Raw genomic sequence first — 26,971 nt, forward strand, 5'->3', positions numbered from 1 at the left:
GGTTCTCCCGGAGTTCACGATAAGTCTCCGTACGTGCCGCGTTCTTTGAGAATGCAACATTACTCGATATGTGGCATACATTCATCGTCTAACCAGTCGTTCCGACTTTTTTGCCTGCTGGGTTCAAGTGTATTTTTAGTCGTGTTAATAATAACGATCTTCAGGGGACAGTGAGGATAATTTATTGATGGTTGGTCTCCAGGATTTCTGTTGACTGCGGTTATTGCGGCATCCATTTCCCTCTTATAGGTGTTGTGGACGGCTGTGCTGTGGATGGCTTCAGATTGCCAGAAGGGCCTGGATGGCTGGGTTTCTGGGTGGTGCTCTTTTTCGAACTCGCAGCACCATGCTAACGGGATAGTGATATTGCCCCCCCCCCCTATATGCGCTGATTCTCGACGAGGCTGAGAGGTGGCGGCGTTCGATCAACACGTGGTCAATTTGGCTACAAGTAGTTCCGCCCGAAAAGCCCCACGTTTGTTTATGGATCGCTTTCCGCCCAATTAAGGTGCTTCCAAGAACCAGTTTGTGTGACACTGCTAATTAACTAATCCGAAGTTCGTTACCATTTGCATTTTGATGTAAGCTATGGGGGACAACGTATCGAATACGGGGTCCGTCCCTTCTTAGCTGTTAAATTCCCCAAGTATGATTTTGACATCATACCTGGTACAGACTTCGAGGGTTCGTCCTACTGCCTTGTAGAAGGTATCCTCCTCCGCCTCTGCAGTCTCGTGGATAAGGTGTCAACGTTAATGAAACTTATATTTCTAAATTTACCTGACAAGCGCAAAGTGTTTATGCTTTCAAAACCCCTAACCTAGGCGCGGAAGACTCCTTTTCCATCTGCAGCTTTTCGTTAAGTCTTTCCCCAGCTCGCACCACGGTGAATTGGAGATAGGGTTTGGTAGTAAAGCTGTTGTTCAGCAGGGGCTTCCCAGCAGAGGTTTATCCCTGTTTCACCCTGGGACCTATATTACACTTTGACGACCCGCTTATTCTAAGAACTAAGAAAGCAGTTATGTGACAGGAGGGGAAAACGAGGCAGCTCATATATTGCACTTCCATGGGTGACAAGAAACTCTCCCAGTTTCTCCGCCTGCAAGGTCTCGGGGGTACCGCAGTCCCAGAGCCGCTGTTGGGTAGTCTATGGATAAAACTCCTACCATCTTGTCTTCAATCGAATAGGCGACATAGCTGACAAAATCAACGCCATATACAGCGCGGCTCCGAAAATGTTCGCTCTGAAGGCACATGTTTGTATCATTGGACATTCAATTCCAAATTGGGCTACGAAGAATGCGACTGGCCGTTTCATCCCCTTCACTTCGCCCGTCTATGTTCGACCGAAACACGAAAATACGGTTGCCGATAAGAACAGATACCAAAATAACCATTTACCCACGCTCCAGCAACCTTGGACCAGATACAAAGAGACATTCCAAAGCACCCACGCATACCCAACAGCAACGGCAACCGGAACCTCCGCAAGGATCTCGTGATTAAAAAATGCAAGCAGTAGCATCAATATCTCAGCAACCGATTCAGCAAAGGCCATCGCGAAATGGATCCACAAACAATACTGCTATCTTGAGTATGATAGACAATGCTCCCGTGGCAATAATTAGCGCGTCTATTAGCAATATCGATGGACCCTCTCTCGCATTTTTCCACGATTGTTGCAACCCCGAAAATATACTGATTTTGGGTGTGATCATGGCGTATTACACCACAAGTTCAATGCAACATCTTTGTCTCCATTACAGCGAGGCGCCGTTTGTTGCCTTTTATAGTCAGTCAACACAAACCCAAATCCCATATTATTTAAGTATTAACCAGTTCGGACCGAAAAGCTATTCAGTGACAGAAATATAGTGGTATAGAGAGCAATGTGAGGACTACAACTTGTTTCTCGTTATAGCTGCTAGAGTCGAATACGACATTCGGATTCTCAGTCTTAGCTCACTACTCCACTGTACGTATTCCTATAGGTCGTCCTTTGCTTACTATATGAACTTCAACCAGTTTTTAAATAATTTGATTTTTAATTGAAGAATTCTATGTTTCAGATTGAAGCTTAAGATTATAAAATCAAATAAACGTTCATGATTGGATAAAATATATTTTTCGAATAAGTTTGGCATAAGTCAGATATTCCTTCAATATTTCATGAGCCCTTCAAACATTTTAATATTTAAGATTTTCCTTTCTCCTTCGATACTTTAACCAACTCCGCCTTATATTCTTTTTTAATTTCATTGAAATGTTTTATTTTCACATCTGTCATTGCCATATTTGGTCTGAGAAATTCCTGCAGGGTATTTCGATTTGTCTCTTTATCGAAAGGATATCCCATTGGTCGTTTATCTGGATAAACCGAATTACGCAATCCACAGAAAACCGTAGATATTGAGCATTTACTCTTTGGGTCATCGAGCACCTGATCCTGGGAGTAGTCAGATATCATAGCAAATATTTGGCATGGATATCCAGACGTGGTTCCCTTAGGTATTAATAAATATTCAGGCCATCCACACCGGCAATGCACCTGACGAATGTTACGTTTGGTGAAAGAAAGGTCTTGTCCATCTTCATTAACTACAACTGGTGGAAAAATGCTTTCGAATGGGATCGTAACCGTGGACTGGGTTGAAGAGCGTGTAATTTGGAAACTTCCCGTAGGCACTGGAATGAAATTCAGGCTTGCTTTATGAAGGAAAACGATTTATAAATTTGCAACATACAATGAATAGCAAAGCGATCGAGTTCTATAGCCAAGAGCCTAGCTTCTTCCAAGCTGTACTTCTCGTGCGAAAGGTCCTGGACAGGAAGCATAAAAATCCTGATTGTTCCACGTGTTGGCTCTCCTTTATTTTGCACGGAAATTCTAAGGAAATTAATCGAATAGTTAACCTTACAAACCATTTGAAATCTCGGAATTATTCATACTTATATTGGTAGTGCTCATAGTTAAGATGTTTGAACTTCACTCGAATAGCCCCAGATCCAACATAATCCAGTCCAGAAGAAAGGTTCACTTCGCTCATTTGCCAGAATGTCTGCAATGTATCCGTGACCGCATTTTCTCCATCTAAAATTTCAAGGTTCTTGACGACAATATTAGGGCATCCTAGCTCTTTCTCAGTGTAAGGAGCAAGCATCCGTTTATGTAGCTTATAAAAATCATCAACGTATGTATGCCACTCATAAAAAGCAGGATCACGCATTGCAGTATTCGTTTCTCCCATGATACCAGGTTGTTCCTTTGAGGAAGAGATTGTACATGTGGCAAGATTCAGAGGGAAATATGAATACTTACTAGGAATTCGTTATCTGGGTCATGTATCTGGGCAAGAAGTATGTGTCCTGTATTGTGGACGTCTCCATAGTACGTACGATTTATCGATATACTGCTGGCCTCCACCACGTTTCCAAGAATGTCCACCCCGCGGTCATTATTTATAAACACGCGTTCTCCTTTGGACTGAAAAAGTTAATAGCTTCAGATTTTCTGACGAATTTGAGGCAATCCCATAAAATGTTAGTGGTCAGTAACAACAAGAGGACTATATCATAGAGTTCAGTCCAATATTTACATTAATAAGATGTCCTTGCAAAATTCCATCTCGGATTCGATTCGAACATGTTTCAATATCGGTAATTTTCAATCCTCGAGATGTTGCTGTCCTCGCAATATCTTGAAGATATATATTATCCTGACGTCCGATAATTGTTCGAGAAGCTGATGATGACGATAATTTGGGGTAGTAACCACATTTTATCGGATGCGTGTAAGATAAATTCAATGGTTCAGCCACTTTCAATTTATTACACAATCGTTCCAAATTGTATCTAAAATTAAAAAGTTATCCAAAGGGAAATAAGAATTTAATGAAAAAAGCTAAAAATATTGTCGCAGTTTAACCCACCTTGCCAAAACCTGTGAGTGCATATAAAAGAACAATTCACCACGCCGATCCTTTTTCACAATCATCTCTGCTGGTCCTTCAGTGGGATATACAATGTGCCAATGAAAGTGATGAAAATTCACTCCAATATCTTCCCGGAAATAAGCCAATCTTTGCTCCGGGTTTATATCTGTTGCTGTATATTTTTCAGGTATTTCAATAGGTCGCCTCAGAGTAGGGGGAACAACGAAAGCTTCCTGTCTTGCATCAAATAGCACCGAATTCGATATGAATTTATCCGGGTTCGATTCAAATAAAGAGGGTAATTCCATATCCGCAGTGTCATCCCGATGGCTCAAAGCAATTGAATAGGCGTAGAAGAAGAGCTGAGAGTTAATATTATCGCGTGCATACAGAGCCAAGGCCAGCAATTCCTCTTTATCCTTTGCCTCTGAGGAAAGATTTGATACATATTAATATTAATATCTGGGCCAAATATCTTCTATGAAATCATACCAATAAAAAGTTTTACCAATTCGTTGACATATTCCTTGTGAACAGGACTGAAGACGCTGAATGCTTCTGTCTTGCCCAACAATTGGGCCTTCTTAAATTTTGGTGGAGTTATATTTTTGACCGGAATTTTTTCGACTTCGTTATCCAAGTTTGATTCCATGTCCTTAGCTACATCACGGTAGCGTTCATTCTTTCCCAAAAATGTTAATTGATAACAAATTTTTGGATAAATTTCAAAAGGGGAAACTTACCAGTAACTGAGGAGGAATGTTGAACTGAACATTGTTTTTTGGCATGAAAGAAGGTTCCCCGGGTTTAATTGTTACTAATTGTAGAGGATCTATTTTGCCTTTCATTTTGAACAATCAGTTGTGGTTTGCTGAAAGTATTGGTAGCTTTTAATTGAGATTTTCGAAAAATCGCAACTTATTATAAGGAAAACCTCTTTATATAGAAATTTTTTCTGGACGTGTTCCTGAAAAGTATACTCCACTAGTAAGAAGTCTAAAAAACTAAATTCTTAAAATTTGAAGACAAAACTCGAAATATTTCATGAGGCGCCAAAATGAGCAATGTCAGTCGGGAGAATTCTCTTGGTTTTGTATGCTGCGTTCTCCCATATATCACACGTCCTTGTTTTATTGCAAAGTATACTGGACAGCCTATAAATATCTGTGTTCTTATTGTCGCAGTTACTACACTTTTCGGCAAAGCGAAAGCGGGCTTAGTACGAAACTCCTTCAAACTGTAAGGACTGCATCACTGGAATACACCAAACTTTACTTTTAGTCGGGAGGTGTAGATCACAATGGAACTAAGGCTTCCTTTTATATAGGCAGTGTTGAATTGAAGTGGAACATTCCTCAAAAAGTAAGCATCAATCAGTCGTAGAATCAATTGCTGCATAGTATGAGACTTAAACCTAGCGGGGGGCCGGGGGCTTCTAACACTAGTAGGAGAATATCTCGAATATTGGAATATCTATTATCTACTATCTTCAACTCGGGTACTTAACAAACTTTTTTCAATGCAGCCAGGCTAAAGATATGACGGTGGCATGCCCCGACTTTGCGACCCTTGTCGGAGAGTGTCAGTAAAGAACGATATCCCGCCCGGATGCTTCTGGCGACGTGGAAGCATTCGAAAAAGGTAGATACTCAAACGAGTGCTGAGCAATCAGTTATAGTCCAATATCCAAATAATCACAGTCAGTATACCAAGTGATACAATGGTGTAACTTGGATTTGACGCAACCAAGGAAACCTCAACAGCGCCTCTCAGCCGAGCTCAGGAGTTTCGTTCAGGCTGCAGGCTGGAATCGACTCGAAGAGACTCAGAAAGCATTAAAGAGGAGGGAAAGATCGGTTAAATTATCATCGCCAGGACGCTCACAAATTGTAGCTATCGATTGGCTATTCTACGTTTGAAGGGCGTAATATACACTAAAAGTGATGAAGAAACGACAGAACATCTGCTTGGAAAGCTTTCGGCCCATTAGTTAGGAATATGGACGTCGGTAGCTATTTTGTTGCAGGCAGCATGCCTAGTAGAAAACAAACCCAATTAAGGAGGTAATATCCGCAAGGGAGTACGCCTAAGGAGCGTCCATCAACATCAAAAATACCATTAAATATACCTCATTTGCACTGGTTTATAACGCAGTAAGACAGGGTGGAATCGATTCACTATTAATCGAATAAATTCTTCACATGCTAGAATGGGAAAAGGTCTACATTCTGGTCGGACAGAAGTCTATCAAAAGCTGTCCACAGGGATGGGTTCTCTTTTCATTGTTAAGGCTCTTGAAATGCATAACAGTTTATACGCAGGCATTTACGCACGATCTACTCGTAATAATTATCGACAAGTTTACGAACGCTTGAACGCAACTTTCTAGATAGTTCGCAATTCACGTCTCAATAAGAGATCCACGATGCTAGAGAGACTGATATGGGGCAGTTTCACGCTATTGACTTTATCAAAGATGGAAGCCCAATTCACTCAAACGGTCAAGTATTTAGGGATGCGTATCACGAATCCTAGCCAACCTGAAGGCATCACGTCTTCGCGTTTGCTAGCTTAAGTATTCCGAAGACGATGAAATCTATACTAATCACAGCGCTCGAAGCTATCATAAGTCTACCCCTTTCTTTTAAAATGGAAAATACCTAGCGACATCTACACGTTTGATAATGGACTCATGGAAAGCAATTGCATAAGCATCAGGAGCATCAGGAGAAAGAATCTTTCAGAAAATGTATTCTGAGAAGCTCGTTGATAAATGGCCACCAGTCTTTTAGGATTCCAGACTTAATAATCTTCACCAACGGATCAATCGAAGGGAACGGATTAGGCTCAACTGTGTTCTGGGAAAACCAAATTATGGGACTGACCAGATCTCTTGGAAAAATAGAGACTGAGACAAATCTGACTATTTTTATCTGTGCTGACAGGTAAGCAGCGCTATCAACACAAATGGCCAAAAACAAACTACCAACTGACTGGCAAGAAAACACCACAATTCCAATATAAAAGGAGAAAAGTAGTCCAGCACAATGTTCAAATTACCATCCGACCCGGTTGCTATATCATACCATGAAGACTATTAAACGTATTCTTGACAACCGTATTCGTGAGTCAAGCCGGGTTTGTCAAGAACTGCGGAACTACTGACATAATGCACTCGGTTACTCATGGAGAATCACTGCCAGAAGCATTGCCCTCTTTACATTGTATTTGGAATCTGGAGAAAGCTTTTGACCGTACGCGACACGAACTCATCTGGTATGCTCTATGGCAACACTTAGTGCCAGAAGAACTCGTGCGCAGGGTTCAATTGCTCTACCACGATCCCAAAAGTTTTAGCAATCACTGCAGGAAATCGCACGAATAAAATATACCCGAAACGAACAGACTTAGATCCACTGCTAACTAAGCATCAACGGTAAATTAATGAAAAGAAAAGTCTAGTGGAGAAATGTCGTCGACATCGATGTTATTATGGCTGGCTGAATGCAGATATACGTCCTCGCCGACAACGCCACAAAGATGAAGTGCGAAGAGTGGTCTCGACTTTGCAGCAGAGGCAAGTTCTTTTCCGCTTGCAGGTGTTCAACCAGAATAAGAAGCTTAGAAGGTTAACACACAGAAAAAAGGAAGTGAAATTTCATAAATTCTCATCAACTAGTAACGCGCTGACTAGCGTAATAATGTTTGACATTATACTTTTAACATTGAATTTAAGAAAGATCCACTAAGAATATTAGTATTTTATTTTATATGTAAAAATGGAATCACAGCTACTCGCGATGTGTTACATGCCACGGTTGGGGACAGAAGAGACCGGCTTATTTCCATGCGGTCTTTTCTGTCCCCACCAATGGCACTTTCTCACCGCTAACTCTCCACTCCCGTGGCGAGTTCTAAAATGAGTGGAGAGTTCCGCGCCATCTACCCGTCCGCATTCGCAACATTCGAAATAAATTTCGAATGCCGCGGATCCTGCCGCGCCACAAAGTAAAGTTCGAAGAACAACGGGTGTATCCAAATCGCTTCGTATCTCTGTTGGTGTTCAGCAAGGAAGCGCCTTCTCACCACTCCACTTTGTTGTTATGTCTCTTATGGACACTGACACACGGGACATCCGGCGTCCAGCGCCCTATACACTACTTTATGGAGATGATGTTTTCCTAGCGTCCAATAGCAAAAATTATCTCGATCCACTTATCCAAAAATGGAATGATCGCCCCCTGCAAGATGGTTTCAGATTGAGTCTAAACAAAACTGAATTTTTGATGATCGATCCCCATAAAATAGGCGCAATCACTGTCAACGGAAGTAACTTCCCCAGAACTGAGGGATTTAAATATCAGTCAATGCCATTAGCCAAAGGAGAACTGCGTTATGAGGTTGCTTCATGCATTAACGCAACCTGGATGAAATGACGTTCCACCACTGGTGTTCTTTGTGTTCGACGTATCAACGAATGTGTCAAGTCGAAAATTTACATAACTGTCGTCAGCCTTGTTGGCCTCTGTAAAAGAGAATAAACGGCATCTCTCAGTAATGGAAACGTTATATTGAGCGAGTGGCGTAGCACGTCTTGATCGCATGAGGATATACGCGATCAACATGAGGTTGTACCGATCACGCAAAAATTGCGGGAGAGGCATCTTCGATGATATGATCATGTAAAGTCCATGAGAAACGAACAAAGGGCCAAACAACTTAATACGCTCGATGAAGGCACCGTTACTGCATCCAGATGAAACAGGATGGCGCGACCCCTTCTGTGAGAGAGGCAAAAGCTTAAGAAAAAGAAGAAGACTACCAATGTAAAAGAACCTTGAGGTTGGTCCTTCTATGCATTCCAGTTCTTAGAAAACCTTACAATGCCATCTTTAGGAAGTCTCCCCTAAGCTGTAATCAATAGTCTATATAAGTGCCCTTCTCCTCTATAGTCCCCATTGGTGAATAGCACTGTACTATTGAAAAGTCCCTCATTCTGAGCCGGAATCGCCCAACATCTTTTCCGAAACCGCCTCTCAAGTAATGACGGTATACATTACGGTTACCGTAGGCGTTACCATATGGCAGCATTAGATTCATGCTTCTTTTCGCCAATGTTTCCGGAGCACAATATCACAGCGTAACAACAGGAAGTGTTTTCTCGCTTCCCTGGTACCCTCGCTCATGCTACAGAAACCGAGCACTCTGGAAGCCCTCGATACCGTTCTGGAGAAGCATAGGCTCATTCCAGAAACCAATTCGTGGCCTGGTATGAGTTTGCTGTTCTTGGTAAACGAGCCTAAAAACCATCAGAAATCACATACAATTATAATTTGCATACCTAAAAGGTCAAAGGGTAGTAAGGTCCCCGGTCGAAACGTGGATTCGTACCCACGATAAAGCATAAAATCTGGGAAACGCCTACTAGACCAATACCAACAGCTCTACTGCCAAACCCTATTTCCACCTCAACCTGGTGACCGCTGGGAACTCTTCCAGATTTTGGGTTGGATAGTGCTAACAATCCTACACCGAAAAAAACCTGTTACGAGCCTCGAACTGGATTGACTACACAACGACGAATTCAGCTAAGATAACGGAATAACAATTTGTGCATTTTCTCATGGGATGTGGGCTCGCTGTACAAAGATGGAACTGCCAAAGAGCTAGCCTATACCGTGTAGCAACAGAAGGCTGATGTTACAGCGTTGCAGGAGATGCGTTGGACAGGGACTAGTTTCTTGGCGACGTGTCACTATACCATATATTATAGTGGCAATCCAGTAAACCATGTGCTCGGAGTAGGTTTCGTAGTTAGGTAAAAAATTAAACCTACAGTTATCGCCTTTGAAAACCTAAGCGAATGGCTATGCACTCTGCGCTTCCGAGGCATATTTAGAAATATAACCCTCCTTAATATTCACGCCCTTCTACTAGGCAGTGGCACGAACCCTCAAAGCCTGTCCCAGGTATGGCATCAAAATCATACATGGAGATTGTAACAGTCAAGTAGGGACGAAGCCCGTATTTAGGCGATAGGTTGGCTCCCATAGCTCACACAAAATTTCAAATGGTAACGGACTGCGCATTATCCACTTAGAAATGTCGCATGTCGTTCCAACAACCATGGAAGCACCTGCTTTGCGCAGAAAGCGGTCCACAGACAAACGTCGGCTTCAAACGGGACCACTTTGAACCAAATTGACCACGTGTTGATCGAACGTCGCCACGTCTCGGCGTTGATGAATGTAAGAACATATAGGAGGGCGAGTAGAGAGTCGGATCACTATCTGGTTAGACTAGTTCGATGATGAACCCAAGTTAGCAACGGAACGGAAGAATGCCGCATAGCGAGTAATTTTAATCCACTCTCAAAGGACGCGGGCACGAGCGGAGACTTAACACGAATTCCGGCGAGCTGAGAAGCGACCTGACATTGAAAAAAGGAAACTTAGAAGAGAGGTCTGCGAACACGAAAAATACAGGGAGCAATCGCACCAACAAGTCAGCAGGATGAAACCTTATACAAATTCATGTTCATCCTGCTGAGACAAAGAGGGAAATCTAATTTGCGATAGAATGGGCATATTGAAGCGATGGGTTAAGTACTTCGATGAACTATTCAACAACCAGAACATCGGCGAGTTGGAGATCCTGCCCACTGAAGACGGCGGAAAAATACTGCCACCACCAACTATAGGAGAAACAGTCGGTGCAATTCATTGGTCTAAAAATCATAAGTCGCCAGCGACCGATGGAATGAGAGCCGAATTGGTTAAGTATGAAAGCAACCAATTACACCAAGCGGTTCACCGACTTCCCTTCAAGGTGACAAGTGGCCAACGAATCAATGCCTGACGACTGGCAAAGAGGCATTATCTGTCTCATACATAAAAAGGGGAATATCACACAGAGGTATCATGTTGCTGAGTACCATCTATAATATAAGATCTTCTCCGCTATGTTGCTAGGTCGGATAGCCCCATACTCCCATACCAAAAAGGCTTCACTCCAGGAAAATTAAAAGCATATTATAATAGATTTACTCCGTGCGGCTGTTGGAATGTGGACACCAGTTGCACCATCTTTTCATCGACTTTAAAGCCGCCAATGGTAAAACTGTACACGGCCTTGAGAGAATTCGGTATCCCAACGAAATTGACAAGACTGACTAGGATGACCCTGACCAATGTGCGAGGCAAGATAACAGCAGCAGGATTACTCACGAGACCATTCAACATCAACAACCGTTTAAGACAAATGAATGCCCTATCATACGTCGTCTTTAATCTGGCCCTGGAAAACGTGATCCGTGACGCTGAGGTAAATGCGAGAATTACGATCCTCTTTTAGTACCCCTAGCTACTGGTTAGCTTGACAATAACAACATCATGGGGAGAACGACTCGAGACGAACAAACTGTCTTAATTCAGATCGAGCAGGCGGCGCAAAATATATGGTGACAGCGTCAGCACCAAAAACCAACCAAGCGGCAACATCAAGTCGTACCGATCAAACAGAAAGAATAAAGATAGGAGACTACAACCTTCAGACCGTTGATAATTTCAACTTTAGATAATTTCAATTTTAGAATCGAAAATCACAACAGATAACAGCTTCGACGATGAAATCCGCGCACGGTTGTTTTCAGCTGTGCAAGACGATGATCTTGCTAGTCCTCATGTATTCCTCGGAGACCTGGGTACTTAGCATTAAAAATTGCGAACTCTTCAACCTACATGAGGATGGACGATTCCGTAGCCTACATAACGAGGAACGACGCCTGAGATGGAACGATGGTGTAGGCCAGCATGCCAGGCAGTTTTTAGGTATATTGAATTGGTGAACCTCGGCGCAAAACCGGGATGTCGGGAATTCCTTATTAAGGCATACCTAGACCGGATACCGGTTGTTGCGCCGTTGCGCCCGGGACAACTGTTAGAAAAGGTTAAAAAATATATTTCATTTTGTAATACTAACATAAATTCAATATGCCTGAATGAAGTACTTCTAAATGCGAATTTTCTGAAAAATAATATCTGAACTGTGTAAGAATCTTGGTTAGTCCAATCCCATCAAACATACAAATGCTTTGCATAAGAGGGATAGTCCTGCAACCGACTGATATCAGAATACCAATCGACCGATATGATCTATACCCAACAATGACATGCATTAATCACCTGCAACCTTCCTCATCAGAACAAGTTATTCTCACTCTGGTCACCGTCAACAAGCGACATTCTACCTCGTGTTCCAATAAATATTCATAAGTTTGGTAAGATATGGTTCCAAACACACTTGTTACGAAATGCAAGATGTCATTGCTCCTACTCGCGGGGCCAAAAACCACACCAGCCCGTGTGATTCATTGTACGAATGTACGCATATGAATAATAATGTTCAGGTGCAAACAACTTTATATGCGCTCGCAATAAATCAAACTCGCCCAAATCGGAAAACAATGACGAAAAAACATAAGCTCAGGCATATAATGCGATCGCCATTAAACTTTTAACATTTCACTCAAACCACCCACCCCGTTCGACTTTAAATGTTTTCTTATCGACACACCAAAGAAACAGCGGAACAGGATGGATAAACCGTTGCACTCGCTATGCCCAATTTTATCTGAGAACAAGACACTTTTTCACTTTACAACCTATCAAGTACGCAACGGCTATTAGACGAAACCTATGTAGATGCGATTAGGAATAATAGCGACTATTACTTATTGCTTCAAATATCAGTGGAACGTACCCCGAATGTTTTTTCAGTTTCGTATTTATCTGGTTGCTGCTATTGTCCTCTGGTATCTTTTATCTTGTTGCGTCAAAACAATAAATCTAATAATCGTCAGCTGACACACTCGAAATGAAATAATGAAATATTATCGCGTGCATTTCAATATATATATGGCCATCGCGGCTAATGTGGACGATCGAGGCTTTAATGAAATTACGTCTATTATGCTGGCCGTAATGGGAATTATGCAAAAAACCATTATAAGATCGGAAGTGATTTATCGCTTTTAACACTTTTCCAGCTCGCGACATTGTTATTCCCATATCTATCTTTGAGGCCGACATAGTGTCTAAAATGTATATGAAACAGTAATTTTGTTCTTGGGTTATCGTGTGCAGAAACAATGCAAATTTTGGACGAAGTGAAAGCAAAAGTGATGCATTCACCATTAATAAGTAATTTTGAGTCCTTCCGGAAAAGGCTCATGAAAAAATCAAGACCCGCGGTTGAAAGTATCTTTTAGAAGATCGTCTTAGTTTCAAGGAATTGATCTTATTTCCAAAGTTTTAGCTAATGCTAGTTCCGCGTTCATACTTTTGGATAGAAGTACCGGAGAATTCATAAAAATTATGGAACCTTTGCAAATAATTGAAGAATTGTAATCCCCGACCAAGCTCCCAGAACTTACAAGACCCTCCATGGTCCCAAACCTAAAGCGGCAACTCCAATTCTTATCGTCTTCATTGAAGTAAATTGCATAGGCGAAAAGTGTTCCTTGAGGTTTTGTGGCTAGTCACTATGTATGTTGGCATTTATTACAAACTGGACACAATGTAATTGTTCGCTAATACAATATATTAGTCACTTTATATTTATGTTGTGCGATGGCTTACGCGATGCATCTTGTCCACTCCACCGGCACACATCTGCTTGAGAAAATTCTCTGCTCAAAGAAGATGGAAACCTATTCAGTGTGTTATAAAAGAGGATACTTTCGGTATTCAGGCTAGCTATTCGTCAAGATCCTGTCAATTTTAATGGATTTCGCTTACAGCTATATCGAGCTACTGAATAATGGCATAATATCGATATATTATGTCCCGAGGCGGTAAAATTTTCCAGTACTTCATAAGGAAAGATTGGTTTCTCTCCGAAGCATATGTAGGGAGCGCGGAACAATAAATTTTCGGCCAGATTTCTGTTTTCTTCCAATTATTCAAATGGGTTTACGTAAAAGGGGGCGGAATAATGTAGCCGATCACATATATAATGCTGCCAAAACATTTTGATGGATTAAATTTCCTTTTGTTTTATTTTTAGTTAAATTTTCTAATTATAACTGTTTCGTTCGTTGACTTTATAGGAGGAATGGCCACTATCCGCCAAACGTAACCACAGCAAACGAGTCTCCCTAATTAACAATGCAAATGAAAAAAAAACGCTGAATTAATTAACATACGAAGCATACTCGCGATATATGAAATACCTCATCAAACATAATATTACCGAAGGTGTTAAAATCAAATATCTTCCAAACACATCCATGCTTCTGTCCACCCAAAAAAAAGACAATGACGAAATTCCGAATTCGAAAAAGTTTCTGGTTTGCACATACCGAAACCAGTAACAATACAACTCAACTAATAGGATCAAAACCTACAAACTAACAGTGATGACATATTTTAAAAATACTATCACATTAAAGAAGAAATATGATATGTAACGTAGAAACTTTTTTCCAAACATTGGATCTACAGCATTTGCATTGATTTTTCCGGGTCCGACCAAGAGCAGAAACAAGCCATAATGGCACGTTTCGATTAGATTTGAATAAAAAAAAACTACCGAATTCGTGGAAGATAAAGAAAATAGTTTTTGTCCAGCAGGTTGGATCGGCAGTACTGGTTTACCGCATTTTTGGGAATAAATGAATTTTTAATAAATGCCTGCGGAGCAAAGTACTGGAATAACTCAAAAATGTTGTGTGCCCCCGCGGAATCCAAAGGCTATGCTGGAGTGATGTCATCCGCTTCCTAACGCAATTCCACTTTAAATTAAACTAGGCTAGGCCAGTAGAGTAGCTCCGATTCTGATTAGCTTCCAATAAAAGCAACCTCCTGTGGTTTATATTAAAATTTGTATAAATCCGCAAAATTTTCTACCGCCTTTCAAATGAGCCATGGAACATCTGATTATACAGTAAGCAGTATCCAGCATCAACTAAGAACGTGCGTTTGAAAAAAAGATTCGCCAAGAGGTGCCGGGCCCTTCAATCATCATCATCATCAATGGCGCAACAACCGGTATCCGGTCTAGGCCTGCCTTAATAAGGAACTCCAGACATCCCGGTTTTGCGCCGAGGTCCACCAATTCGATATCCCTAAAAGTTGTCTGGCGTCCTGGCCTATGCCATCGCTCCATCTTAGGCAGGGTCTGCTCGTCTTCTTTTTCTACCATAGATATTGCCCTTATAAACTTTCCAGGTGGGATCATCCTCATCCATACGGATTAAGTGACCCGCCCAGCGTAACCTATTGAGCCGGATTTTGTCCACAACCGGACAGTCATGGTATCGCCCACAGATTTCGTCATTGTGTAGACTACGGAATCGTCCATCTTCATGTAGGGGGCCAAAAATTCTTCGGAGGATTCTTTTCTCGAACGCGGCCAAGAGTTCGCAATTTTCCTTGTTAAGAACCTAAGTTTCCGAGGAATACATGAGGACTGGCAAGATCATTGTCTTGTACAGTAAGAACTTTGACCCTATGGTGAGACGTTTCGAGCGGAACAGTCTTCGTAAGCTGAAATAGGCTCTGTTGGCTGACAACAGCCGTACGCGGATTTCATCATCGCAGCTGTTATCGGTTGTGATTTTCGGCCCTAGATAGGAGAAATTATCAGTGGTTTGATGCTGTTGGTTGGTTGGTTTTCGGTAACGTTGCCACCATATATTTTGTCTTGCCTTCATTGATGTGCAGTCCAAGATCTCGCGCCGCCTGCTCTATCTGGATGAAGGCAGTTTGTACGTCTCGGCTGGTTCTTCCCATGATGTCGATATCGTCAGCATAGGCCAGTAGTTAGGTGGACCTAAAAAGAATCGTTCCTCTTGCATTTACCTCAGCATCAGGGAACACTTTCTCGAGGGCCGGGGTAAAGAGGACGCATGATAAGGCATCCCCTTGTCGTACACCGTGGTTAATGTCGAACGGTCTTGAGAGTAATCTTGGTGCTTTTATCTGGCCTCGCACATTGGTCAGGGTCAGCCGAGTCAGTCTTATTAGTTTCGTCGGGATACCGAATTCTCTCATGGCCGTGTACAGTTCAATGGTAAAAACCCCCACGTTAATTTAAATAATTACCGAACCAAGACCCACGAAGGTAGAGGCAACTCAAACTTCAGCAAGGACTAATTTTTCAATCGCAGGAAAATTAAATTCACCCACACAGATATAATGAGTTAGTTTGATTTGGCCATGATGAAAATACCATACGAGTTGGTCGTCTGAGAAGACAAAACTATCCTGAAAACCCAAATTAAACATGAAAGCTCCCACAGAAGTCCTGAAGTTTCACTAAAGGCTTCCATCGACACGCGCTAGCACGTCTCTCTGCATACCAGGTTCGGAAATGTAAATTCCTTACATACTTCACTACCTAACGTGTCATACGCCAAGTTTTCACATATCGGTTCGTCTATGCGTGGGACCACAACAGAACTTGAGATTGAATACCACGTCTTCGGGTATTAAATATTTTGCCTCTTTCTTATATAAAAATATGTGACTGGACACTTGTCCCACCCCTTGAGAGGTAGTGTTGAACTCCAGGTTCGGAACGTCGTCGGACTACCAACCCACCCATCGTCAGAAAACTAGCCTGGAACCGTTTGTTACTTACTTCGAGCTAGTCCCCGAACTCTCCCGCCTTGCGGAGCCTTTAAATCAGGGAATTCATTTCACCAACGGGAGGGGATAGGATGAAGGGAACTGTCAGTTCAAGGAACCCCTTGCCATCCGGCTCTTCCACCGGTGGAGCTCTATCTTCTTAGCAACGAGAAGGACCCGAACGTAATGGGCAACACAGCTCCGCCTGTCAGCACTCCTCAGCATCTCTTCGACAATGTTGCCTGGAGAGAGATCCCCTGTTTTAGAGCGTGATTGAGCTGCTGACGGACCTCATCCCATCTTCCACAGGAAAAAAAAGTGTAATGGACGTCGTCCACAACTCCATTGCAAAACACACAATCCGGAGATCACGCCTTTCCACTCTTCAACAGGTAAGACTGGAAACCTCCATGCCCACTTAAAAATTCGGTAAGAAAATAGTCAGTTTCACCATGCTTCCGATTGAGACACGCACCTAAGTTCCAAGTTTAAGTCCATATGCCTCTAGTTTCAGAGAGCTGTTACTCATCGAGAGTGCGTTGCCGCTCTTTACAAGCAACAATCTCTCTTGGCTCATCTCCCTTGCACTTGTATATGGCTTGACGCTCCTTACCAACGAGGACAACAGGGATCACTCCCGCGATCACCATCGCAACCGGTTCAGAGACAGTGCAGTACGCAGACGCCACCCGCAAAGCTCCCCGTTTCTGTACTTGCGCAAGACGTTTAAGATATACCTCTTTTCCAAGAGCGTCAGTCCATACCTCTGCGCCATAGAGCAGGACAAACTGTGCTGAACGCATCGAGAGACGACGCCTGCTAGACGTAGGACCGCCAGTGTTTGCCATTAGCCTACTTAACGCCGAGAGTCCACCTGCAGCCTTCTTCACTTTTGCTTTGATTTGCTCAAAAAAGCTCATCTTTGAGTCAAGAGTCAACCCGAAGTACTTTACGGCTGGTTTTGATTCGATTATCGACTCGCCGAACGATATGAGACGCAGGGTCGGAATTCTCTTTTTAGTCAAAATGACTACTTCGGTTTTTTTCAGTGCAAAGTTGAAGGCATAAGTAATCATCCGTGCGCTTACCCGTCGCATCAGTATGCCGGGTCTGCTTTGCGCCTGTTCGACAGTGCGCCCAGCAATAAGTGCCGCAACATCATCCGCATAGCCGACCAGGCGCGACTCTTCTGTCATGTCGAGTTTAAGTAGGCTATCATAGGTAACGCTCCAGAAGTCCGGCCCTAGGATGGATCTCTGTGTTACCCCCGACGTGACCTCAATCCTCTTATGACCCTCTAGTGTTTCATAGAGCAGGGAGCGGCATAAACTTCCAAGTGCACGGCCCTGTTTACCGGAATCAGGATCAACGGGACCTGGACCAGGAGAGGGACCGGCTGATCGGAGAGACAGCTGATGAGCGGGAGATAGGTGATCGTTTTTGCTTGAGGAGGAGATTGGTCCCTAGCTGACTTCGAATTAATTGACGATTGATGGCATTATGTCGGCTGTAGAAAAAATTGGGGAATATTTCCGGAGAGCCACCATCGGCGGCGGCTTCAGTTCAACTTGGATGACAACTGGAAAACAAGGGGAACTCTGAACGATTCATTGATGTGTTCCAAGAATTGAAGTCTGAAAATCCGACAAGTGGATTGGTTGCTATCTTTCAACAAAGGGTAACTGGAAGAATTTATTGATGTGCTACAAGAACTGAATCTGAAATTTTAGCATTTACGTAAAAAAAATGAACCAAAAATCACCTTAAAATGTGTAAATGACACGGCAATATTAATTATTTGCGTGAATGAAGGATGTCTATATATTTTTTTGCCAGTAACGCAAGAGAGGAAAGTGGGTCTATACGGGAGCCACCTTTCCTCTTTGAGAGCTTCGGAAGGGGAGGGCATTTTGGTAGTCTGGTAACGTTTAAGCGTTTATCCTACATCTTTCATTTCATTCTTATATTTTAATTGCTCGTCTTTTTGAGTATTTCCTTTTTATCCTTTTTATTTTCTTTATTACGAAGTTGTCACAATCTCCGCAGATAACGGATTCTACCACTCAATGCCTCTCATGTAGGCTCGACGGTCCTACTTACTTAATAGAAAGAGGGGTGCTGGTGCTAGTGGTCGGTGATAAGTTAATGGGAGAATCCCTCGAAAACCCGCTGCAGCATCGAGCCCGTGTGTAGAATGGTGTACTTCTGCATGGTTTGAAACAGACTGTGTGAGAGTCCCAGGATATCAAAGGAAGCCGTGAGGGATTTAGGTACAATACCTGTAGCTGACAATAATATGGCAACCACAACCGCTTTCTGGAGCCGCAAATCTTTGATTTCCCGAGCAAGTGGCTCAAAGTTCACCTTCTTCTCAACATATTTCCATTCAATGTTTCTACAGGGTGCGCCAGCATAACTTCCTTTTTTCAAAACTCAATAAAAACTATTGTATGCATAGGAAAATATTTATTTACTTTTTATAATGTACCTAACATGTCTAAAGTTTTTATTTACATTGTTTTGAAGATCAAATCTGTTAGGTGACGTCCTCCATTCTCCATACATTGCGTAAACCGATTCCTGGCGTTTGTCATGACTCTTGTTAGCATGGCAGGTGTTATGTTGGCAATTTCTTCTTGGATGTTGGTCTTCAAATCTTGTAGGCTTCTTGGACGGTTCACATAAACACGCGATTTCAAAAAACCCCATAGAAAAAAATCACAAGGGGACGACAGATCGGGAGAGCGTGCCGGCCATTTCAAATCGCCTCTAATTGAGATAAGGCGCTCTGGAAAGTGTTCCCTCAAAACAGCCATCGATGTTCTTGAAGTGTGTGCTGTTGCACCGTCTTGTTGGAACCAAGTGTCCCCCAAATCCAAATTTTCTAGCCGTGGGAAAAAAAATTCTGTAGCATGTTTACATGCCGATCCGAATTCACTGTCACTGTAATCTCATTTTCCTCAAAAAAGCAGGGACCAATAATTCCACCTGAGGAAATTGCACATCACGAAGAATTCTTCTCACAGAACGATCGAATAGTCCAAGGGCAGATGCGTGTTTGCGCGTAGAACGCCGTAGCGATCGCAACATTGACGCTCTCACTGCTTCAATGTTCTCAGGTGATCTAACGGACCGAGGGACTCCAGTTCTTCCCTTTGTCGCACTTGCAGTTTGTCTGAATGTAGTAACCCATGTAACAATTGATTTGCGGTCCGGGACGGGAGCCAACAGGGCTAAATTAAAGCGATTCCGAAATGCACGCTGTGTTGCAATAACCGAACATCCGCTTGAAAAGTAAACCTCAACGGCAAAGGCACGCTCCTCACTATTCCAACGCATGATGGCAACTGAACCGTGTCGGGACAAAACTTTACAGTATCCCCTCTTGAACGAGACCACTAGCGCTCCGCTATGACATCAACTAACTGAGTGGCGCGCATTTTAAAAAAGGAAGTTATGCTGCCGCACCCTGTATTATGGGGGATAGCAACATCAATAAGATACGCACAGCGATCCATCTTGTCAGTTAACAGCACGTCAGGCCAAAGACAGTTCACGTGTTTACCGTGCATTTCTTTCAACTTCTGTTCATCGATCTGCTCTTGGTCCGACTTCACCCCACTGAAAGGATTAAAAGATCAATCCTTCATGTTATGTGGAGTCGGCCCAGAGTCTGCCTTACAAACAGTCACTTGCAAGGGCCTGCTCTTTCCTGTAAAAGTAAGCACGCAGTACGCGAGTAGACTTGGCGATCATGTTGTGTCGCCACGTTAACCACGCCTCAGCCTCCGGTATCACGAAGCAGGTTCATCCATTCCACGGCAGGGTTTGCATGATGAATTCGGAATTTGGACATAGTTGTCCGTATCCGCCGCTGGATCTTTTCCAATTCGGTTTACGTTCCACAATATTCCGAATACATTAAATGAGCTTATTTTATTCTTCCCCGCGAGATGCGACTTCAGGTCCAGTTTTATACGTCGCAGGACTCCAGAAAAGAGAGCAACTCGATTCCTTACAAGTATTTTTAGAAGTCTGTTTCGGTCAGAGCTTGGCTGTATGCTATGTCCGGCATGTGGCTCATCATAACCATTGCGGATGGCTTGGGTTCGACACTTGTCTAATACAAACTTCATCCGAATATCACGACTGAACATGTCTACCATTCGCAACAGACTTCTAAGGTGGTCGTCAGTACTAGCATACAACTTGGTGTCGTCTAAGTACAACAAGCGTGTCAGTTCGCACTTAGCACGTAGGCTACACTTTATTGCAAAACGATGCCCTCTAGCATCATTCAGCAACGATGAAAAGGGATTCAGTGCCATGCAAAGCCAAAGAGAACTCAAGAAATCCCTCTGAAAGATGCCCCTCCATATACGGATGAGCTCTGAGGTATTAGCACCCTCAGATTAAGGCACTGATAAGGTTATGTGCACTCTTCCAGGACTGCCGCTGGAAACTTTATTAGTTTCAGTATGAATGCGATACAGATGTAGAACATCGATTAGCCAGGTATGCGGGACGCTGTCGAAAGCCTTGGCATAATCGATATAGCAACTACAGAGGTTTCTTTGGCGCCTAGTTGCTTGTGGTAAAACTACCCGGTCGATAATAAGTTACTCTTTGCAACCCCTTAAACCAACTCGGCAGCTCTTCTGCAATCGGTCCTGCACATAATCCCCGCAGTCAGGAAGGGTGGAAACTCCTCCGACCAACTCATAACATGTGTGTGTCAACCGACCGTGTACATTAGTAAAATTTTTGTACCGGAAGTTCTGCACCCTACCCACACTTGGCCCCTCCAGTTCTTCACGCTGTTTATGGCTCGTCAAAACTTCTCCTCGGTAACATCCGTAAAATTCATGCCAGGCGTATTGTCATGGCGGCTGCCTTCGGCAGTGAACCACTCAGCATGCTGGGCGCATAACCCCTAAAGTCCATCCCAATACCATTTCGATTCCAATACCGAAAACTGTGCTATCTGGACGATCTGTTGGGATTCGTTGAGCTTCTGCTTTAATATGTCGAGAATTTCAACTACGAGTGTCTCACAGGGGATGGCATAGTTTCTATAAACCCTCTGCACTTTATTTCTCACCCGTCTGCTGGCATTGCCAGTGCCGGATCAGCCTAGCAGTTGCCTAAGTGAATCCCGCCGACGTTTCAGACGAATTTTCCATGGTGGATCTCTTTGGTCACTGAAACCAACAACGCGAAGCGAATCTTCTGACCGTGCAATTTGAACTGCATCACAATACACATTGTAGTTGCAGCAGCGGCATATCAGCACACAGTTGAGATGCAATCTCATCGTTGATTTGAGATAGAATTCTCGGAGTTGCTAGAGATGCATACACCCTGGGAATACTCCCGTTATTTCGTTGTAGAAGCGGATAATGAAGGGGTTCTTCTGCTCAGTCCACTTCATCCGCTGCCTACGCATACTTGCTGAAGTGATGGTCACAGGTTGTGACGAAACAGTGGCAGCAGGCAAAGCGATAGTCCTGGTCATTGTAACGTGTAGATCCCAAACCGTCTCAAGAAGAACTGTTTCGACGCCGTGCTGTCCATTATGTAAGCCCGACTCAGTCACTAAGTAACACGACTTCCGCCGGATACTCATTTTTAGGTGTGGATTTTATACCTAGCTGCCAGGTGTGGTGACAACTTCTCCAGTGAATAATCTGCAAGACTGCAAAGTTCCTGCGCTATCCTCACCTACCCCTTGAGACGCAGTGGTGGCGTACAACCATTACGACTGAAGATATACATCCCTCCTATTTTCATAACCGGGCTTGGGACCGGCTTTATTACTATTCTTTTTAGTTTTATTTAAGACCTTTGGCTTCTATTTATATCTTTTATGGAATATTTTTCACGCTTGCACGCTTTTTGTTTCTGTAACTGCTTACACTTTTCTATGAATTATACACCATGAATCCTAACTAAATCAATTTAATTTGAGGACTTCCTCTCCGCCTATTCGGCTCTAGTTCCGCAAAACTCTTTCAAAAGGGACATCCGCCTGAGGCTGTAATCTAACGTGGATCCTCCTTTTCGATCAAGGCGCTCGGGTCCGGAGATTTATGGTCTCACGTTCCTTAAGCTCGCCCGAATTCCCGTGTTTGATTTATTTTCCAGGATCCTGTGCAGACCCACGTTGAATAAAAGGACACGCGTATTTTCTGAAATGCCACGTGAGGAATCGAAGCGGTCAAAGGACCCCCTTGCACGGGACATTCTGATAGCAGCGTAACGGGTCCCTGAAAGTTGGCCATAGGTGCAAGCCTATGCTTTCCTTTATTACTATTTGTCTCATCATGGTGAATTAAATTCCACTAACAAACTGTCAGTCGTTCTCAACAGATCATCTCGATATTCGTGATCATTTGACCAATTTGATCTTTCTTTTTGAAACTCGAGGCTCAAAAAAATAACGAAATATAGCTTAACTTTTCCATCCATTGGAAGCCCTTGTTAGAAATCATATTAACGCTCTGGTTCAATAAACCTAGACTAGTTGACGGATTATCAGATTGACTGGATGAACTGTGTTACCCCAATCCCCTTTGGATTAACTCCTCTGTGGTCTCAACGTCTATTTTATATGATCATCCTGTAACATAAAAAAAACTTAATTCTCACATTCAATAATCAAGAATATCATCCACAATCTTTGGCCGAGCTCATCTACGAAAATTACGTAGGGAGACGCAAGTAGCTCCAAAATCATTCGATAGTAGTTTCAGCTTTCAGCTTCTAAGGTCACTTTAGAAGTACCACTTCAAACTATTGTCATGGACTATGCTGGATCATTTTCTTCCATGATGTTTAAAGGTAGCAAAGTGCATGCATAACAGTTGGATAACTATTTTCGTCTGCTACTCAACTTTAGCAGTTCATCTAGAGTTGGTAACGTTTAGCTAAGGCTTTCAAGAAAAGTATCAGTTCGTAAGCTCACTACTTAAAGATGGAAAAAGATAGCTCCTTGAAGCGCTGTTGAAAGAGGTAAACCTGAATTGATTGCAAACTACGCTGGAGCTAATCACCTTTTGGTGAAACCTAGTTGGTTAGTTGGTGAAGCCTTGTCCAAAGGCAGGTTATCCTCAAAGCAATGAAATCCTGTGTCCGGGTAGCTGAGTGGTTAGAGGGCAAGGCTGTCGTACGGAAGGTCGCGGTTTAAATCTCTCACTGGTTGCAGTGGAATTTGTATCGTAATTTGACGTCGGATACCAGCCGACTCAGCTGTGAATGAGTACCTTAGTCAGCTCAGGGTAATAATCTCGAGCGAGCGCATTGCTGACCACATTGCCTCCTACAGGGTTCTGTAATCTTGTAGTGTACCGTTACGGTCTTAAATGAAGTGCTCTAACACACTTTTAGGCCCTGATCCAATATGGATTGTTGCGCCTACGGTTATTATTATATAATGAAATCCTGACAATGCAGAGTTAACAATTTTCTTCGTGGACTTTACTCATATAAATGTCATTAAACTCTTCCTTTCTCTCAATTACAATTGGCCCGTTCAATGATGCGCCATTAAAAAGAAAACGCAAAAGATACATCTACCGAAAGCTCAAAAGATTCACTCAAATAGCCCATTCATTCAAATATGGTCCGATAACTTCAAAGCTTCCGTTAGGCCAGATGCTCAGTAACTCCCCAAACCTAAATGCTCTAACACAAATCAAAGTAATTGACTTCGGCGCCAACATCACCTTTGATAATTATTGTTATAGTTCTAGCGTTATACACCGTTCTACCTGCTAATTTGATACCCCATCTTCTGAACATTAGTTGGATATGAGCCCGATCCAAAGTTCAGGAGAGAAGCTGAATTCTCTATTAATCACGTTAATAAATAAGCTTAAATGATCTCATTTCCATAGAACCGACTCGAGTGTGTAATTTTGTCGTTTTTGCACATTCGGCTTTGGTCTTTCCCATAAAACAGATTATCGTGTCGATTATCAATATTCACTTGGAAAAACTAGACTGTAAGGAATCTGAACCCGAGATCCCGACGTTAGATAATAATTATCCCAGAGAAAGAAGCCCGAAACGGAATAGCTTAGGAAGTTGGCGGCGTAATGGTATCATTTATCAATTTTATTATTTTCGGCCTTCTGTTGAATGGAGACGAGAGGCTGTGAGAGATAATCTGTAGTGCTGGTGGCTACTCGCTATCCAATTGCATTCGTGCTTGGGGTCTTTCTTATGCAAACATGCTATCCGAAATGATATCGAATTTTGGAGTTCAGCGCCGATCCGTGTAAATCACGTTACTTCAACCTAACTGAATGCTGATGGCGTGCAATTATTTTTAATTTGTTGTTAGCCCATAACATATGACCCTTCCAAAATGTTCTCATCGGAGAAATATGAGTTTTCAATCCACCTGGTGGATCACTGTTCCCCTAATCGTTTGCATCATCAGAAAGAAAAATGTGACTATCGGGCCTGGACTCCACTCGAAGACCACACAAATTTGTTAGATACGAATTTTGTAGCAATTCAAATTGCTAATCTCTGGCGAGTGCGCTCACTAAATGATACATTGGTCCGTCCGTTGGCCTGGACTATCTATCGTCTATTTCTCACAGTTAAGTGTCGAAATCTATCTGGTCATTAATAATCGATTCATGATTAACTGGCATCACTTTATCGATACAAACTATCTATCAAAATATAACGGGCACTCTTCAAATCATCAAAATTAAGCTTTAATTTTTTTTCCTTTCGCACAGATTCAAATATCTTTTCTGTGTGATGCTGCGATTCGTACGTGATATAATACAATTTTGCTCATAATTTGATCTAATGCAAAAAAGTTAGTGTAGAATGGTCGAATATTAACTTTGACATGCATTTAATAAAAGAAATTCAGAGGACTAAGTGATATTCTGGAGAGGTACAGATATTTCTACTCATCTACAATAGATATTTCTTATCTTTCAACCAGGGCTAGAATATGTCCACTATAGGGAAAGCTGGTTCATAGCTGTCGAACATTTCTTTTTGTGTGCTCATCCTTATGTTCTCTGGCAATTTCCACGGATCATCTAGAGTATTAAAAGTCAAACGCGACCCTAAGCGCCGTGACTTATGATCATGTTTAATTGTATTTCTCTAGCTCTTCCTTCCCTAATTGATCTTCGGACAGACAAGTTTAATGGTCCAAATCATTTTTACCGAATATTGAATAATGAGCACTTAGATCTGTTTTATCGATAGTTAGCCATGTTAGCCCATTCATCACTCGGCAGACGTTCGTTTTCTGGACCATACTCTTCCAGCTTCAAATAAGCAAAATGAGGTTGATGATAAATAATCTGTAATAGTAAAGTCGACTATCTAAATAAATTAGCTGAGGCCCATGGGATACACGAAAATCGAACGACCTTTGCGAGAAGTTGAACCTGATTTGAGCAAAGTAATGCAGAATATTCAGGCTTTCTGCGAGTTCTTCGACACAATCGGGGCTATCGCTTGTCCACAAAGTGATGCCGAGCGTTCACTACCAGATAAATCATTTTCAAGTTTCTTCATTGACATTTCTTGATCTGTCTATAGTTTATAACACATGTTTTCAGTTATTGATTATCATCTGACAATTCATTTGTTGATCATCAAACGTTGGAAATCATTAATCAAATCCATGCATGTTCCTGTCTTCTATGCAATTGTATAACATACGCCGGACGTGCATATATGGCTATTAATTTCGACACCGAGGCTTTGATAGTTGTTGATTATTCCAAAATTCGAAATATAACATGAAAGCGAAGGCGTGATGTTCAAAGTTTTTAGCAATATTTTTTGTCAGCTATCTAATTTGCCATTTTTCATTTTCATTTTCAAAATCATTTTTATTTAAACCAAATGTTGAATATTAATAATATAGATCGAGAAAAATGAAAGAAAAAACAATCTTATAATCTAACAAGGAAAAATGGAATAAACATTATGGCCACTGTGGGCACTTAAAGTTTTTTTTAATAAATACCAACTATAACTAATATAACAAAATTCATGACATTGAAAAATAATATGTAAGTTATCGGGAAATGGTAAAAAACCCTACAAGGTTAGCTTTGTCTTATTGACGAACAAAAAAATTAAAAGAAATTGCCTGATCTAATTCTGCACTTTACATCTTAAAAAACTACTTCTGAAATTTAAATTTATTCTTAAGGCTAATACAAAAATATATACAATTTATTTATCTCAAAGCTAATAAAAATGAATGATATAAATAGTTAAAGATATTTTTGTATTTCACAATTTTTTTTTTGTTTTTTGATGAGCGAAACAAAAACAATACAATATAATAAAATATATTATATAATTCATAACGACCGGAGGTTAAAGTAACACCCGTTTAACATTTATATTATTTACATA

General features: G+C 42.0%; 1 protein-coding gene across 2 annotated transcripts; it reads right to left on the reverse strand.

Annotated features, from left to right (window-relative positions):
- Positions 1 to 2,128: 2,128 nt before the first annotated feature.
- On the reverse strand, positions 2,129 to 12,873 carry LOC119649044 (phenoloxidase 3-like). Of its 2 annotated transcripts, none has more exons than XM_038051016.1 (9): positions 12,693 to 12,873; positions 4,676 to 4,803; positions 4,425 to 4,614; positions 3,930 to 4,359; positions 3,597 to 3,852; positions 3,320 to 3,484; positions 2,950 to 3,263; positions 2,745 to 2,887; positions 2,129 to 2,685 (listed from the first exon to the last, which is right to left on the reverse strand). In XM_038051016.1, exons 2-9 carry the CDS (start codon positions 4,778 to 4,780, stop codon positions 2,195 to 2,197), a joined length of 2,094 nt encoding a protein of 697 aa, XP_037906944.1. In that variant the 5' UTR covers positions 4,781 to 4,803; positions 12,693 to 12,873; the 3' UTR covers positions 2,129 to 2,194. The 2 variants fall into 2 exon arrangements, with proteins under 2 accessions (XP_037906944.1, XP_037906945.1); XM_038051017.1 differs by lacking the exon at positions 12,693 to 12,873 and adding an exon at positions 12,472 to 12,625.
- Between the last annotated feature and the right edge of the window lie 14,098 nt (positions 12,874 to 26,971).

This window comes from Hermetia illucens, chromosome 2, assembly GCF_905115235.1.
Source record: "Hermetia illucens chromosome 2, iHerIll2.2.curated.20191125, whole genome shotgun sequence".
Classification (NCBI taxonomy): domain Eukaryota; kingdom Metazoa; phylum Arthropoda; class Insecta; order Diptera; family Stratiomyidae; genus Hermetia; species Hermetia illucens.

Bases quoted from the DNA above. Each gene is read 5' to 3' on its own strand.
- LOC119649044 (XM_038051016.1), bottom strand. From the start codon at position 4,780: ATGAAAGGCAAAATAGATCCTCTACAATTAGTAACAATTAAACCCGGG. The intron at 4,615-4,675 runs GTAAGTTTCCCC...TTTTTGGGAAAG, and splicing joins ACATTCCTCCTCAGTTACTG to AATGAACGCTACCGTGATGT. The intron at 3,264-3,319 runs GTAAGTATTCAT...TCTTCCTCAAAG, and splicing joins ACCCAGATAACGAATTCCTA to GAACAACCTGGTATCATGGG.